The sequence below is a fragment of the Schistocerca cancellata genome, chromosome 8 (assembly GCF_023864275.1).
Source record: "Schistocerca cancellata isolate TAMUIC-IGC-003103 chromosome 8, iqSchCanc2.1, whole genome shotgun sequence".
NCBI lineage: Eukaryota > Metazoa > Arthropoda > Insecta > Orthoptera > Acrididae > Schistocerca > Schistocerca cancellata.
The window spans coordinates 7,579,087-7,598,250 of NC_064633.1; the positions used below are offsets into that span (position 1 = coordinate 7,579,087).

At 39.3% G+C, this 19,164-nt stretch overlaps 1 protein-coding gene across 1 annotated transcript in view; it reads left to right on the forward strand.

Moving 5' to 3' along the window:
* Positions 1–19,164, forward strand: part of LOC126094960 (myrosinase 1-like) — a 121,044-nt gene that overhangs the window by 77,218 nt on the left and 24,662 nt on the right. Inside the window, exons 5-7 of the mRNA XM_049909615.1 lie at positions 9,592–9,714; positions 9,794–9,977; positions 13,103–13,197. Of these exons, the coding sequence (XP_049765572.1) occupies positions 9,592–9,714; positions 9,794–9,977; positions 13,103–13,197 (402 nt within the window). The remainder of the gene's footprint in view (positions 1–9,591; positions 9,715–9,793; positions 9,978–13,102; positions 13,198–19,164) is intronic.

The following is a 19,164-nucleotide window of genomic DNA, read 5'->3' on the forward strand; positions in this document are numbered from 1 at the left end:
TCCATATATATTGACGAAATGCACTCTGACCATTACAATATCTCCATTAGAACAACATCTGCTATCTCTCCCATCAAACCACTGCATAAAACATGGAACAACACTCTCCACTACCACATCTCACTCTGACTTCACGACAAGCAGTGTCCACCACAACTTCTCGGTAAGCACTGCCTGCCGCTACTTTTCAATAATCACTGTCAGTGGAGGCGGCGGAACAATACTCTCTGGCGCGATCTTTGGCGCTGTGGCTCAGTGTAGCCACCTTTCATATGCCCTTCCTCCACGGGCTAGAATTTGATGGTATTTTTGCCAGCATTGGTGGTGAAAATACCACCAAATTCGTCAAAAAAAACAGACAAAAATAAAAGATAATATTAATACGTAAATATCATATAACTAGATAAAATTTTGGCTTTGCACTGACCTTTCAATAGCCTAATATATAAAATACACTAAGCAATACAAATTCTTTCATACATGTGACTTTACATAATAGTTTACACAAGTATTATGTGGTTAAACAGTTCAATCAATAGTCAGCAGTGACGAATATGTACAGGTAAGAGTATCATAACTTTTCACAAACAGTAATACACAAAAAATCAGTTTATACAAATATTCACATAAAATGTTTTCACAACAAGTGGTTGACAGTTCCAGCAGTAGCACCCAGCATTGTGGAACAGGTGCAGACTCCAACAGGTGACATCATTTCAGTAGAAGCAGTTCATCAGTGGCACCCAGCAATGTCGAGTAGGTGCAGACTCCAACAGGTGACATCATTTCAGTAGAAGCAGTCCATCAGTGGCACCCAGCAATGTCGAGTAGGTGCAGACACCATCAGGTGACATCATTTCAGTAGAAGCAGTCCATCAGTGACACCCAGCATTGTGGAGTAGGTGCAGACTCCAACAGGTGACATCATTTCAGTAGAAGCAGTCCATCAGTGGCACCCAGCAATGTTGAGTAGGTGCAGACAGCAAGAAGTAACATCATTTCAGTAGAAGCAGTTCCATCTGTGGTACCCAGCAATGTTGAAGAGGTACAGACAGCAAGAAGTAACATCATTTCAGTAGAAGCAGTCCATCAGTGGCACCCAGCATTGTGGAGTAGGTGCAGACTCCAACAGGTGACATCATTTCAGTAGAAGCAGTCCACCAGTGGCACCCAGCAATGTTGAGTAGGTGCAGACAGCAAGAAGTAACATCATTTCAGTAGAAGCAGTTCCATCTGTGGTACCCAGCAATGTTGAAGAGGTACAGACAGCAAGAAGTAACATCATTTCAGTAGAAGCAGTCCATCAGTGGCACCCAACAATGTTGAGCAGGTGCAGACAGCAACAGGTGACATCATCTCAGTAGAATCAGTTCCATCAGTTGCACCCAGCATTGCGGAACAGATGCAGACACCATCAGGTGACATCATTTCACCAGAAGCAGTTCCATCAGTGGCACCCAGCAATGTGGAACAGGTGCAGACTCCAACAGGTGACATCATTTCAGTAGAAGCAGTCCATCAGTGGCACCCAGCATTGTCGAGTAGGTGCAGACACCATCAGGTGACATCATTTCAGTAGAAGCAGTCCATCAGTGGCACCCAGCATTGTCGAGTAGGTGCAGACACCATCAGGTGACATCATTTCAGTAGTAGCAGTCCATCAATGGCACCCAGCAATGTCGAGTAGGTGCAGACAGCAGTCCATAATATTCACTATCACTAATCACACTGTTCATCAGCAGAAATTAAACATGTCCTAGTGGCACCAATTATGTAGAAAAAGTACAAGTAACAGTCCATAATATTTACTATCACTGATCACACAGTTCATCAGCAGAAATTAAACATGTCCTAGTGGCACCAATCATGTAGAAAAAGTACAAGTAACAGTCCATAATATTTACTATCACTGATCACACAGTTCATCAGCAGAAATTAAACATGTCCTAGTGGCACCAATCATGTAGAAAAAGTACAAGTAACAGTCCATAATATTTACTATCACTGATCACACTGTTCATCAGCAGAAATTAAACATGTCCTAGTGTCACACATCATGTTGAAAAGTGCAGGTAACAGTTCATAATATTCACCATCACTACTCAGACAGTTCAAGCATGAATAATAGTTTGAATACACATACAAATGCTTTTACACTAAACATACAAATCATAACAAACACACAAATGATGTCAGATAATTGTCATATTAACTATTACAAGTACATAAACATCAGTAAACCTATAATATTTATGGGTGTCAGTGCAAGCCACTACAAACAAATAAAATAATATTTAGGAGATAGGTGTGTAGGATTAGGAAAGGAAAACACACAAAACACACTCACTCATCTTTCATCCACATTAAGTACTACTGTGTAATTGAATAGTGTTAACTGTGTAATTGCAATTCTGTCAAAATTTGATGTTCTTCATGTGTATCAAGTGGTAGTGGCAGCAATGTATAACAGTCGATAATAGTTAAGTCAACATCATAGTCATCATGTCAAGACCAATGTTTGCCAAGTCAGATCAAAATGTACGGTTGCTGAACAACTGTGAGTGTGCCAAGATATGCAATGCTTCCTCTCTCCAAAAAAAAAGTACATACTGCTTAGTGATTTAACAAAGTGTGTGTAGACAATCTTCCTTCCATTTTAGTATTCTAGTCTGCTATCTTCATCCTCCTTGTTCCATATAGACCAACAAAAAAAAAAAAAAAAAAAATATGCACCTCACTTACTTTACCTATACACCAAAACTCCAATCAACTTCATATAATCTCAATACCTCAATAATACCTCTTCAATATGTCGATCCATATAAACCTTATTGCCAGTATCATTTCACTTCCATAACAACTCTTTCCTCTAGTCAGTCTCCTCGAATAAGTACAGATAAAATCCTAATGCAAACCTCATCATCCCATACAATCCGAAGACACACTGTCAACACACAACCTCTGTGTAATCCATTTGACCAAAATCTTCTACTCATTATGAATTATAAACAAAGAATGCATACATGACCTCTAACAGACTTAGTTCGAATAACTCTCAGTAATTAAGTACGATTACGGAGTGTGAATGATCCTAATATTTCACAGTGTGTACACCACTTCAAGAATTATGGCAAACAGAAGCAAACATGTGGAGTATTTCTTGTGTCAAGTGTCACTTCCTATTTCAATTGCTCACGAAAAATGCAGTGTAATAACTGCGTTGGTATGTCATGTTGTTAGCTTCCTTCCTATTGGCATACATTTATACAGCTTTCATAAAACCTCCAGCTCATGTGACTTCTATGAAGTTTCTTGTACTAATGTCATTCGTCGAATTATAGCAGTTCATTTTCTTATCTTAAAAATATAAAGCACTGAGCGTAAGCAAAACAAGCAATAGCGAGTAAATATACCAGTAGAGAACAGAATGTCAACAAGTGGATGCAGCACAAATCTTACAACGAGGCTCTGCCAAGCGAACAATCTAATACTAATACCATAGTGTAACCTAAACTCTATGTTCATTCACAGTATATCAGCATTTCTATATACCAAATTAAAGAGTAGTTGTGACGACAAACAGAGATGTATAAATATGCAATCCATACGCATAGCAGCAAACATATATCTTACGTACTAAACAGGTCATTAGCATCATATCATCATAAGCAAATAATGTTCATATGTAATCTTAATAAGTAAACATGAAGGCGTAAGCAAATAAGTAAACATGAAGGCGCAAGCAGATAAATCACAAAGTATAACTTACATACCTAACCACATCAACACAATTAATCAGGTGACAATTATAATTTAAATAAATAAGCACAGCAGGCACTTAATTAAAAAATATGACATAAGTGAAAAAGCAGTGCAGCCAAGCGATGCATAATATACACAAGTTACAACTCTGTTCATTAATAATCATTGTCAAAATCAGTTAACGCAAGCACGTCGCTTCACAAGTAAATTCCTAGAACATGAAATTTAGCACAAAGTATGAATCACATAATCGCGAGCAGCAAATTACGTCTAAAGTACGTACCTAAGTGGAAATATGTTACCTGAAAATGAACTCAATTAACAGTTACCTTTTTTTTTAGTTTATTAGTTTCTTCTTGGAAATTACATTCTTCCTGAAAATTTCTCGATAGCAAGTCGTCTTAACGTCGGACACGCACAGAATTTACCTGAAGTTCTTAAATATTTTATAGAACCGTATCCTGAAAAATACTGATGTTAATAACATAATTCATCAAGTCACTATAGCTTTATACTGAATTTAATCGGAGAAATTAAACTGTGTATTTGTTCACGGCTGTCAGTGCATTCACACCGAGCGCTCGATCAGCTGTAGGCGCGTGACGTAGAAAGCAATTGTTTGCGGTCAACGACTGCCTTGTGCGGTGCGCAGACTTCACTGTTGCTTTGAGTATGTGCCGCCGCGCCGCCAAAACACAGCGCGGTATCCTTGTATTCTCTGCATGTTTACGTAAACTGTTGGTTTCTCGAAAGTATGTCATTCCACAAAAATTTTAACGTTAGATATATGATGTATTCCTTTAGAGCGTCGTGATTTAAGAGTTTCTACTTCAACAGTGTTATCATGAATAATTTTGCGAATTCTATATGGACCGTTATAAAGCAGAAAAAATTTGCGACACAAGCCTTTTCCTTTGTGAGACAAACGATGGGACTTAATTAACACCTTCTGACCAACTGACAAGATTTTTAAACGACCAGGACGCTTAGCTGATTTCTCTTTTCTAGCAGCCGCAGATGTAATATTTCGTAGAGCCAGGTTGACAATTTCAGAATGCCACAGTTTCTGTGTAGGCGGAAAAGGAACGATTTCAGAAATACGATTTGTTGGTGCTTTGTTTTTTAATATCAGTATAGGCGGTAAAGAAATTGAGTCATTAGGAAGTTCATTCAGAATGTTTTGAAAAATATGAAGATACCGATCCCATGTTCTGTGATTCTGATGACAATAAAGACGACACAATTTATTGATTTCCTTCATCCATCTCTCTGAAGCGTTAGATTGAGGGTGAAAAAGTGAAATGAAGATTGGCTTAATTTTACGACGCCGTAGAGTACGAAGCCAAATTTTAGAACGAAACTGTGATCCATTATCTGATATAACCTTATCAACATGACCAACTTCTTTAAGAAAATGGTTAATGAAAGCATTAGATACTGAACGAGCTGTTGCTTTGCGTAACGGTGTAAAACACACATATTTTGATGTCAACTCCACTGCTACGAAAATGTACGCAAAACCATTAGTAGAACGAACCACTGGACCGAACAAATCGACTGCAGCCATGTCCTTTAATTTCGCTGGAATGATAGGAAACAACGGTGCTCTGTGAGAAACTGTTGGCGGCTTAGCCTTTTGACATAATTTGCATTTGGCCAGAACAGATCGAATACGTTTTTCCATATTACTGAAGTAACAATTTTCTCGTAATTTATGAAAGCATTTTCTGGGACCAAAATGTGCATAACTGAAATGCGTATACCAAATCAGCTTATTAACCCACTCATCAGGAATACAAACTAACCAAACAGAGTTGTCGACCGATTTTCGTTTAAAAAGAATGTCATTGCGAACTAAATAATGCTGTCTAATCGCTACGCTTTCCTTTCTCCTTCACTTCTCCTTAATGTCCTTCCAGATTGGATCCTTATTTTGCTCCTTAGCGATGTCCTGGAGCGAAGACGAAATAAAGTTCTCAAACGCAACACCTTGAATGTACATCAAACAATAATTGTTTTCCTTGCAGTCCTCTTCAGCACTTTGTTTCAAACCCATAGGTGCACGTGATAAAGCATCAGCAACAATATTTGAAGAACCCTGTATGTAAACAATACTAAAATCAAATTCCTGTAGGTACAACGCCCATCGTGACAATCTGCCATGAGTTAATTTTGTCGACATAAGAAACTCCAGAGCTCGATGATCGGTGTAAACCTTAGTATGTCTGCCCAACAAATATGTGCGAAATTTTGTAAAAGCCCAAAAACAGCCAAAGCTTCAAGTTCCGTAATCGAATAATTCTTTTCTGATTTAGAGAGAACACGACTTCCAAATGCAATAGTCTTTTGTACTACAACGCCGTTTTCTTCTATCTCTTGAAATAAATGTGCACCTAGCCCTTTGTATGATCAGTCCGTTGCCAAACAAAAATCTTTAGATAAATCCGGATGTGAAAGAAGTGGAGCAGCAACTAAAGCATCACGAAGTTGTTCAAATTCTGACTGAGCTTCCTCATCCCAACACCAATTAGATTTCTTTCCAGATAGTTCACATAAACGAGGTGTGGCCAAATCGTCCAATCTAACAAAGCGTCTAAGAAAATTACAGACACCAAGGAAACTACGAACATCACGTTTTGTGGTAGGAACAGCATAATTACGAATAGCGTCTAATTTTTCTGGATCAGGAAGAATACCTTCTGTAGAAATAGTGTGACCGAGAAATTTCACCTGAGAACGACCAAATTCAGATTTTTCTAAGTTCACTGTAATGCCAACTCTTGCAAAAATACGTAATAATGAATCCAAAATTTTGTTGTGCTCACTCCAAGAATGTTTAGCAATAAGAATATCGTCAACATATGAAGTAATATCGTCACGAAGATGAACAGGTAAAATTTCGTTTAAACTACGAATGAATGCTGCAGAAAATATAGTAAGTCCAAACGGTAATTCCCGAAATCACTTTTGGGTAAAATACTCATATCCGGTTATTTTTTACTTACTCACTAGTTAGATTGATAGTTGAAGAGTTGTTTCGACAGATGCAAAGAATAGTGAAAGAGTAGGCAGCGGTGCAGAAAACTAAAAGAGAAATAGCACCACTACAGCTCGGGGCCCTATGCTCGCTACGGCACATATTCACTTAGAGTAGTGAATCCCCTGAGGACTTTAATAGCTGCACATAAATTTCAGTTTATGACTTAGTGGCCAATCTGGCGCAAGTGCGCACACAAACCGATCCAACCATGAACATGAATGTATGTCATTCTTAGAATTACGAAAGATCTTAAATTTCCGAACAGTCAAAAAGTGTTTATAGTCAAAGTTTTCGCCTCGTGGCGACAAAGACCTACTGCCTCTGTCCCAGTCCCAATGACGATTATTGTTACATTCACGCGCCTGGCGCTCTCTTGTTGCATCCCGTAAATGAAACAAATTACTCTCTTCAAACCCTTCTGCTATCTGTGATTCTAAATTTCTTCTGCTGTCTTTTCCTACGAATTCGCCTTCAATTTGTTTGACTTGCTTTCGTAGTGCCTCAACTTCCCTTTTAACGCGTTCATTAAATTTTCCCTGATTTTCAACATGCTTATTTATGTTCTGATACTCTTCCGTTTCTGAAAATGGCAATGGAGCTGTATCATCTGAATCTCTGTCCCCATTTAAACTAAGATTTGTCAGTTTATCTGAGATCTCCTCAACTCTTTCCGATGAGTCACCTATTTTTTCTTTCTGTTTATTTACGTTTTCCGTAAGTGTCGCGACTCGGATTTCGGTATTCTCACATTTAGTAGTTAACTGTTCACACTGTTGCGTTAAGTTATTTATTCTGTCATTTGGTACGGATTCCTCGATTCCTTCAATTATTTCTTCCTTATCGTGTGCACGTTGTAAATTTAATTCTGAAAATTTCTGTACTATCACGCGATCTTTTTCTTCCTGTTCTCTGTCCTGTTCCTCTTGTCTTATCTCTACTGCAATTAAACTATTGTTGTGAGCATTCAAAATCGGTTGTACTTCTTCTCTAATTTCTTTCTTTGGTTCATCTTTCATGTTTTTGAAACATGTCCCTGTTCGTGAGTCTAACTGTGTTTCCATTGTTTCCATCTCGGTTTTACTTGTTCCTATTTGTGAGCCTAACCGTGTTGTCATTGCTTTCATCTTGGTTTCAATTGTTCCTATTTTTGAGCTTAACCGTGTTGTCATTGCTTCTATCCGTGATCCCAAATTTAATATTGCACTCATTAACTGCTCCATTTCTTCTGTCGTTAACCACGCAACCTGAGAATTTTTCGATTGTGAAAAATTTTGAACTGTTTCCGGACTATTTTCCCTACTTATTAAATTGTTTTCCACTACATTATTTATGACACTGTTTTCCTCTGTTGGCGAGTTCGCCATGTTAACAATTTCGTTATTGTGATTATTCATCATTTTTGCCTTTTTCGTTGATCGCTTAATCATTTACAAAATATACAAAATTCGTCACTGTACGAAAATTTATACAGAATGACACTTTATCACCAACAATATCAATCACACGAAATGCTTCCTTCAAACACGATTAATCGAACAATTGAAATAATTGCACCAAATCGTCAAACGCGTATACAAGGCAATAAAAATTAAATTTGGAAAAATACCATTAGAAGAATGCCAATTACCAAATCTACACATGCAAAATAGACTACAATTACTAAACTACAAATTACTACTACAATACTACTGTCTACTATTTTTACAATCAGAAGATTCCAAGGGACGATCCGAAGCAGCGGTCGCCATGTGCATGGGGGCTTTGTTAAATAAAAAAAAATGCAAATATTTTTTAGTAGCTGTATGTCCGATTACGCAAGTCTCGTAAACGGCTGGCCCTGACTAGTTTTAGTACGCAATCTGACTGCTTAGAATGACAACAAAGAATGAAATGAAAATTTTCTGTTAACACAATTAATTAATTAAGTCCCCAGCAACTATAAAATCTACGAAGCCAACATAGCACAGGTGTAGCTGTTCTGTATGTGGTAGTATGACTCAACGCACATCTGGCACGGTTCTTCTTCAACAAGACAAGAATTTTTAAATACCAATTATACTGACGTGATAAAAGAAAATTAGAAATACTATGATTGCGCAAGAAAATCAGAATTACACTCTAATACAAGAACACACGCCAGATGCTTTGTTGACTGAACCTGTAATGACACATTATTCAGGTCACTGAAAGAATAAAAGAAAATACCTCCATATATATTGACGAAATGCACTCTGACCATTACAATATCTCCATTAGAACAACATCTGCTATCTCTCCCATCAAACCACTGCATAAAACATGGAACAACACTCTCCACTACCACATCTCACTCTGACTTCACGACAAGCAGTGTCCACCACAACTTCTCGGTAAGCACTGCCTGCCGCTACTTTTCAATAATCACTGTCAGTGGAGGCGGTGGAACAATACTCTCTGGCGCGATCTTTGGCGCTGTGGCTCAGTGTAGCCACCTTTCACTATGTGACCACATTGTGTGGCAGTGCCCTCATTACACAATGCTAACCTCGTATCTTTTTTTGCTGGGAAATCGAAATTGATGTCATGCCATAACTCAATAATAATTATAGCATGATTATCCAGCCAGTCTTGAGACATGATCATTTTGTTACATTCCGTATACTACATATATATATTCCCGGTGTAGCGCAGAGTGCATGATTGTAGTTTTAACAGAGAATCCCCAAATTTATGCTAGAGAAACATAATCGAAATATGATATGGTATGCGACTGAAAATATAAACTTAATGATGAAGCATATGTTGTACAGGTGACGATGTACCACTGGGACCTACCGCAAGCACTGCAGTACATCGGAGGTTGGCCCAACCCAATCCTCGCTGACTATTTCGTGGAGTACGCTAGGGTGTTGTTTGAGAACTTTGGTGACAGAGTGAGTACCGATGCCTCCACTATTTCTCGCATGGGTCTCTGCCTGTTGTGACACACCTCCGACAGCCGTGGTTCTTCAGGTGAAGTGGTGGATCACGTTCAACGAGCCGGCAGCCTTCACTCCTGGCTACGCCTCCTCTGGTGGTCGGGCGCCCTCGCAGAACGCGTCGGGCATCGGCGACTACCTGGCCTCCCACACCGTGATCAGGGCCCACGGACTCGTGTATCGCCTGTACGACGAACAGTACAGGGCCATGCAAAATGGTATGCTTTCAAAAAATCAATTAGGTTAGATGTACATTTTGTTTCAATACATCCATACCGAGGGGATCCTTCAGCATGCAGAACATGTCAGAAAACAATATTACACAATAAATATTTTCGAAGAACAACATACATATTAATGCACGTAACATATATCTCAAATGGTGCAGTCCTCATGGATGTGGAATAGGTCAAAAATCATAAATGTGTTTACTATTAAAAACAGTCTTGATCACTATAGTAGTGATTCTCCAGCAGAAAGAGGTTCCTACTCAATGGTCTGAACATGACCATAGTAGTGGTCGAAACCGGTCACCTTAATAAATAAATCGTGATCAAGACTGTTTTTAATAGTAAATATCTGTAACACATTGATCACTGTCACTCCCATAATGTATTCAAAAGTAATAAATATGTTTCATTTCAAAGGTAATGTCAAATTTGCTACAAATCTTATAAATGTTCAATACACTGAGCTGCCCATGATAATTCTTAGGCCACTGTAGCCATGCATCATCAATTACAAAAATCATTTTACAACACATACTTAAAGTGGCGGCATCACTGCACTGATTTTGAAGAGAATTCAGATTGGAGATACATAGCACTCATATTATTTGATATAATTAGCAACATACACACATCAGTCAGTTCTGCTAAGAAATTTATCAGTGCACACGGAGCTGACCATCAATAAATCCTTTAGGATTCTCCTAAACTGAATTTTATTGATAGTTAAACTTTTTGTGGCGCTGGAAAGTTATTGAACATGCGCGTTTTTGAGTAATTTACACGAGTCATGGTCAAAGTAAGGAACTTTAAGTTTTTCAGAAGAATATTCTTACTTCTTGTATTGATTTCATTAACTGAACTGTTCGTACTTGAAAAACAGATACATTTTTAATGAATAATTATTCTGGGAAACATTAGTTAGTGTCTCTAGGTCCTCAAACACGCCTCTGCAGTATTTTCTTGTGTTCACATCACAAAGAATTCTTGTTATACATCTCTTATTGTTTCATTTATGTCATCATCAACCTGCTGCTTGTTTCCAGTTTCTCCATCCAGTTAATAATGCTATTAATAATAATAACTGGTTTATTCATCCATTGATCGTTTGTACAATTGATATAAACAGGTCACTTTCTAAAGAGGTATACAATCCAGCATGCAGTATGGAGGTATTAGCACAGGCATACAAAGATGTGTCTCAAATGTGTATGGCGAAGGTGGGATGGTAGTGGGAAGTCGGCATCTGGATTGTCAGGTAGATGTGGCAGAAATTCAGAACTAAGCGATTTGTAGATTCAAAAGTGGACCTTATTTCTGCAAACCTATTCCCTAACAAGCACAGATGTTTTTCATTCTGTGGTGACAAGAGTTCTGCCGGGGCCACACTGAGGGGTGTACAGCCCGAGAAGAAGGTACAGCTGGGAGACACGTGCGGTCAGGAAGAGAGCTGGCAGATGAGAGACCGGACCAGAATTTCAACAGTTGCAGTGTTCTAATACGTCCACAACATATAAGAACTAGTTGCTAATGTTTATATGAAAAAGAACTGTAAACACCTGTACAGAATGGCGATTTGTGACACGCTCAATACATGTCGGTAATATTGAGAACATTTTGGATGGTATCAGTACCGTTCCTAGATATTTTTAGTATTAACAATAAGATAACACTCGCCCTCATACAGTCATTACATTGACGTATTGACAATAGTTTGGACGTGTGAGGGACTCCTGACTTCAGTGTGAAATGTTTACGATTGCTAATGATACGCATAGATAATATGTTGTTTACACTGTAGGAAAAGGCCGAAACGTCTCACACCGATGACAGCAGAGTTTTTACAGACTCTACAGTCAATAAGAAGACAGTACTCATGCAACGCAATAGCAGCGCCTGTAATGCGTAAGTTCCAACACATCTGTGACATGCAGGTTTGCAGATAATGTATTTGGACTCACCCCTAAGCTTTTTAAGAGAACATGGATATTATCATACATAGTGAAATACAAAAACTCGGCCATATAGCCAAAATGAAGCTCAACAGGCCTGACAGCAGCTTGTCCAGCGAATAAGGAGGAATTTTGTCGTCCGTGACTGCGACAATACACGACAACCCATTTTCACATGTTTATTTTCCCGCTATGCTATAACTCGGCATCTTGGTTCCTTACAATTCATCAAAATAACTCACACCCCAAAATAAAACTTTTCAAGATCATGTGATTGCACAGAAACACATGTGAAACATAGCAACTTTGTCTAAATCCAGTACGCTGAACAAATTTTGCATCAGTCATTAGGAAAACTGAAAAGTTTCACTTAATAAATGTATTTTAAATGGTTTATTGATTTTAAAAAATATCCAACAGCAGATTAATGCGAGCTCTGAGTTTGAATTTTTAACACAAGATTGTTGATACCTAGATTTATGTCACTGATACTGATGAGTCTTAAGGTGTTTTCCAGGTTGTCGTCTGTTAACATTGTATGTGTGTTGTATTTATTTGTTTTCAGAAGAGAAAAAAGTTGTTCAAACTTTTATGGGCTTCCAAAAGAAAACTTTTATTCTTGCAAATGATTTCAGTTGCGGATATTTCTCTCCGGTCAAATAAGGTTTATAAAATGCAAGTTGGGAGATCAAATTCGAAAGCTGTTGGAGGCAATCCGTGATCAGTAAATGCAGCCTCCACTTTTGCAGGTAGGATTATCCATGAAATCTGTGCCTTGGATAAAGAATTTATCTGTTCTCCCAGCTTGTGCCATATGTCGACTTGTTCTCCACCAGTCTAAGCTTCGCCCCGAGCACCTAGTAGTGGATTCTTCTGTCGAGCTCGTAAAGAGCAGCTTGAGTTTGTAACCAGTGGGATACAAAAGTATGGTGTTGCCCTCCTGCGAACGTCGAACTTATTTGTCCAGTCAGATGTAGACAGACATACAATTTAATATGTACTCCATCCGCTGCACAGCTAGGCATTTTTCATGTTAACAAATATTGCGAGAGGAGAAAGAAGTGAAAACGGCAGAATAAAAAATTCTGGTGCTAACCTGAGATCGAAGCCGAGTATTTCTGCATAGTATATTTCAGTGATGATCCAAATGGCAATCTGTTTCAGGCAGCGTAGGAATCACGCTGAGTATGCAAGGAAATGAACCGGCAACAAATTCGACAGAAGACTTGGAAGCCGCTGACCGACAGCAACAGTTTGAAGTAAGTACGGTATCTGCTACAGCTGTGTTGCTAACTTTTAACCTGTACCAGTCAAGTTCTAACTATGGATTACCACACCATACATCTACATGTATACTTCGGACACCTTGCAGCGAGTGCCTGTGTTCTTTGTTTACTACTGTCGCTCCGCACTATAACGATATGTTTACGTAATGTGTGTACATAAACATACAGTTATAAATGTCCCCGTTCGTCGTCTGATCAGTCGGAAGTTGCATTGCATAGGAGAGTAAATGCCTATTCAAAATATAATTATTTTGGATAGCTCAACATGAATTTCCTAAGGGACCGTAGTTTATCATGCATTTACCAGTAGAATATGGCGCGCAGAAAGTATTTCGCCGCATGCAACTTCCGTCCGAACTCGACGAAAGAATTCGTGACTGTGAACTCTCTATTTGGCAGAAATGGGAATCTTGGAAATCAAGGAGATTACCAAGATTCACATGTCGCCGTTAACATTATGGGATTGAGTACTTTACAGATTTACATTGATCAAACACAGTATTCCTGTCATTTGATTATTAAGATTACACAAATATGGTGATCTCTCATTCATAGGTAAAGATACACAAAAAATTTAAAAACTAAGACAGTAAATCTACGAAGTTTACAATGGAGATTATACATTATACTCATTACAGTCTTTTTTTTTACAGAGTTCATAACGACCAGCCTCAAGTTATTGTCCAGAGCTCATGGGCTCTTTGCTCCTGAAAGAAAACACATAGGATTCATCTTTTTATACGCACATAATTCTCACACATGGAATTTCTCACACGTGTCCATTTTTATACACATATAATTCTCACACATGGAATTTCTCACACGTGTCCATTTTCCATTGCTCACTAGTTGTCATGATTTTTACGCTTTCACTGTTTGTGTATTGACAGGTAAGTTAAAATTTGATTCTTCTCCAGGTGAAGCTTATGCCTTGAGAAGTTGGATCGCTACTTTGCGGTCTCCGAGTAGAAAACTTTTCATCAGCTCTGGCGGGCGAGTCTCACTCGCACGTTACGTACACACGTTACATGTAACAAAAGAAATATAAATACCCATTAGTCTAAAAACTAAGCTTAAATCTATTTTAGGACTTGGGATTCATAGGAATTTGATTTTGTCACTATTCGCGTGTGGTTTGGCTGTTTGCATTTTATTCACGGGATATAACATTAGCATAGTATGTGATATGTTGTGAACTCATGTAAGAGTCTTTTATTTTAGGAGCGGCTTTCATGGAAAGTCCGTTTCGTCGAACTGCAGCGGGAGTGCTGTGCTAGTACATCACTTTAAATTTAACGCGTTTGTTGCGTCGATGTACGTTGACACAGGCTGATTGTTAGAGCTGAATCGCAACTCGAGGCGCTCACTAGCCTCCACGCGGTACTTCAGCTTTTCCGCGCACGGTTCAGTGAACACGTTGCGTCGATGGTGTTGTGGTATTTTGTGGTTTGCTGAGCTGGTGAGGAGGGACGAGAATTATCAGGGACAGAGGCTCCATTGAAACCATCCCTGTCTCCACATTTTCCAGCCGCTTTTGAAGATTTTAAGGTAGGCTAGCGCTCGCACTTTGCAAAGCAGCTAACACACTTGGTTTCCGATGCACTGCACGTAATCACATCACCACCTTCGGTTACACAACCGGACTATCATTGTCCGTCGGCCTATCTGCACGTTTAACACTTTTTTCTCTTCACCGTGAATGAAATTATCACTTACTTATAACAACGATGCATTGCTTCGTGTCTGTGGCAGACTTCCACACCATTTTAAGCCTTCACTTATACACTACTATGTACACAATTTTTTTTTACAGTTTATAATCAAATAGTTTGTCTCACTTTGAAGCTTGTTAATTCAGAGCTTTGATTATCATGTCCATTTCAATTTCTGTTACTTTGTTGGTAACATTTGGCAGAAACATAAAGAAAATTAAATAACTTCATGAAGGAGTGAGACATAGATTCTATATTAAATAAATAGTCCATACACCAGTTCCATTTAACTCTGAATTTATGGCAATTAATAGACGAACTTACACTGCAATGAAGGATTTAACATGGATGTCGTTTTGACTGGAACTTCTCTTAATGAAAACAATTCCTTCGACGTTTTCACATACACGTCGCACAATAAATCTACTGCTAGGCACTTTTAGTATTACACATTCACTTTTCACAAAAACAATATTATTTTTAACGATAATAATACGGCGGCAAGACATGCGCGTCCGACACAAGAGACAAGAGAAGAATGAGTAACTGTTCATCGAGAATATCTCGTACCTCAAAAAAAAAAAAAAAAAATGTGTAAAAGTGTTCTTCTTCTCTCTGTTTTTCGCGCCGCGGTTTTCAAAGTCAATAACTCACTGCATCTCTGACGGCGCTTCGACAATAAACAAGTTACGTCACAGGTCGTTCACCTTTTACATTCTCGCAACATTATTTGCTAACTGTAGCTGTTGCCGAGCGACTGCTCGATCAGTGAATGATTTAAAATGATAAGACAATCACATAATGTTACAGCACCCGCCCCCCTTCCCCCCCCCCCCCCCAAGTCGCCATACACACACTTTTTCACGTTCCAGTCGCGAATGTTTCACGGATAGAATGATTGTTGGTAAGACTTCGTACGTTCATCATGGTCTTTTCGCAACATACACGTCGGAGGATCAATGTATTTGGTAACTCTTCTAGAAATAGCATACTTGAATACACTCTGATGTATCAAGGGAAGAGATCCAAGAGAACCTCCGATTTAGGTATTCGCTTACAATGGGAGCAAAATTATAGGTTGCTGCATCCCATTGGAATACAACCATGTCAGTAGTGCTTCCTTGCTCGAACCGTGATTCCCGGAGTTGCACGAGCGTTTCAAGATAAATTTTACCTGTAACTGTCGCTTCTGCAAAAATGAAGGGTTCATGAACTGCAATCTTCGTGAATTCAAACGATACATGCACCTTCCTTGTGTCTCTTTACCACTCAGTGCTAACGTGAGGTGGCTCGTTTCTCATAGCGGCAGCTATATTTGTTACCTTATTCGGAGGTGTGGAATGTGGCGTCTTTAGTAAACAAACTGTGATACATGAAAAGTTAATTGTGTGCAGCTTCCATCAAATAGCTTTGTGAGGTCCACAATACTCATAATCTGTGAATCACCTGAATGTTTTCTTTAGCGTAAAATGTGTGTGAAACTTCCAAAACCGTTGCATCATCTTTTATTCGTTGCTTAAAAGACGTATTCATGTATTAGGACTTTTTTCGATTGCTTCTCTGATGAAATGCTTTGTCTGCTCGGGTGCAAGAGGTCTCCCACAGTTTGGTTCATTGGGAACGTTTCTATTTCTTTGTAATTTATTGACAAGTAACTCGATGTCTGCTTTTGTTAGTATTCGCTTATGAAATTTTCGAGAGAACTCCAGATGCCCCGCTGTAGTCTCCTTGATCATCCTGGAAAAAACAACAGCCCATGTTATCACATACAATGACTATAAACATATATTATGTAACTTCCTGGCAGATTAAAACTGTGTGCCGGACCGAGACTCGAACTCGCGACCTTTGCCTTTCGCGGGCATTTGCTCTAAGCTCAAGCTAAAGCTGTGAGGACGGGTCGTGAGTCGTGCTTGGGTAGCTCAGATGGTAGGGTACTTGCCAAGGAAAAGGCAAAGGTCCAGAGTTCGAGTCTCGGTCCGGCACACACTTTTAATCTGCCAGGTCGTTTCACATCTGCGCACACTCCGCTGCAGAGTGAAAATCTCATTCTGGATATATTATGTAAATGCATGCGTTACTCCTTACAATCAGAAATGGATCGAGAGTGTATGGCCACTTTGTATATTCTGATTTCGTAAGCCATCCCAGTTTTCTGGCGTCTGTAATTTCACTCAATATTTAGGTGGTCTCCAGGTGAGACGCAGCTGTTACTGAGCATCGTCCACGTAATGCTGCTCTGGAGCCAGCGCCCCCATATATAGGCCAGCAGGGAGTGCTCAGCGGATGCATCGTGGGAATTTGTGGATGTGCAGCACTGAACGCACAAGGACGTTGTCGTTTGAGAATCCTCAAAATGTGCGTGGCTTTTTTTCTTCCTCGCGCCATCAGCCGGCATCTCACATCGACAAATAGTCATCAAGCATACAGGTAGCGAGCGTGAAGACACCTCTGTGACTCTATGGGGGAAAAAATTCTTAATTTGTTTCTCCCACTTCGAAGACTATTCCAACTAAGGAATTTTTCTTTTCTGCTGTGACGAGTTTCCACAGCATAAGCAAAAGAAGTCGGGTAACGAGGTTGTTACACGTTTCTGCAGGCTTCGCTGCTGAAAGGACAGCTGTTCGATAGATCAGAGAAAATAACGGTTTAGTAGTTTTGCCACAGCCGTCATTGATAGGGTGGAGCGTGCTAATAAATGGATTCCTTACTCAGTGATCAGGCTGACCTACTGAAATGACAACATGGTAGATCTTTTCAGTCCCAAAAAAGAACTTCATGTCTAGAGATGTTGTTATAAGATCTTGGCCCGGTCCCGTTCTTCTGCCAAGATTGCATGATTTGCCCCAAATTCACAAGGGAAGAGTGCCATTACATAGCACTGATAGTAATTTGGGCCTACCCAGCTACAACATGGCGAAATGTCTGTGGGTGTTATTCGTCCCTTCGTCGGCAAACACGAACACCACATATCCAACTCAATGTATTTCGCATTTAAATGCATTACACCCGGGTCTCTCGGATCTGCATCGAAGCTTCGTCGTTGTCTCATTGGTTACATATGCTCCACTTGAAGAATAGTTTAATCAGTGAAATGCTGAATGTGGAAATGTTGGAATTTTGTTATTATGTGGTTACATCAACTTACTTTTTATTTTATTATAAATTACATAAAGATACTAACCGGTTAGCTATGTGTAGTCCCTTATTCCCCTCCACTGCTAATTAATTTATAGAGGGCAGCATCCTTAAAACCAAGATATTTCTAGAGAAATGTTGACGACTTCTTTCAGTTTAGCCACATAGAGCCTATGTCCTTCATTGTTCCTTCGAACACTTTAATTCCCTTTACCCTGGATGTGGAAACTGATGGAAAACTGCCATCCCTGCAAATGGCATTCTGAGACGTAGTATTAATTCCAAACCTGTACATACTGACCGTTATCTGAATGAGTATAGCTATCACCCACCATACCTACGCAAAGGGATTCTGAGGTCACTCCTCCAAACAGAATATACCATATCTCACACGGAAAGCTTTACACAGGAAATTGAACTCCGAAATTCTGTATTTGAGTGGAATAGATTCTCTGAGAGGCGGATCCGTCATGCCTCCATGCTCATGTCTTCATCGCAGGTGAGTCGACATCAGCTGTTTTCCTACCATATACTGGGAGCATACCAGCTAAAATAGGGAGGACTTTAAGAAATCTAACAACAAGACTGTCTTTCGCCCACTTGCCATGATTAATGCCTTTTTGAGTTCTGACGCGGATGATCTGGTGTTAAAGAAGTCCAGTTTTTGTAAGATTCCGTGCCACTGTGGTTAGACGTACGTTTGTCAAACTATTCCTACTGTGGAGGACAGGTGTCAATACCACTACAACCACAGAATGTTGGAAGAATGCAAAAAAATCTGCATTGGTTACCCAAGGTTACCCAAGGGAAATACAATGAAACTTAATCTGACACAGATGATTGCTGTCGCTTCTCTTAGCTCGGACTGTGTTCTGCAACAATCCATTGAAATTAGTCTGGCTAGTGATAATATTAATTGGGTCAAGGGCTGTATACTTCCAGCAAGTCTGAATACATTAAAATACAACGTTCTTCATTGGCAGAAGAATCTAAAGATGACTTGTGGTAGTGATGCCTCGTTTTTCGTTTCGCTTCACGACTGGCAGTGCTGCTATAGACAAATTGGCGTAAGAGAATCGCTTGCAGCTGC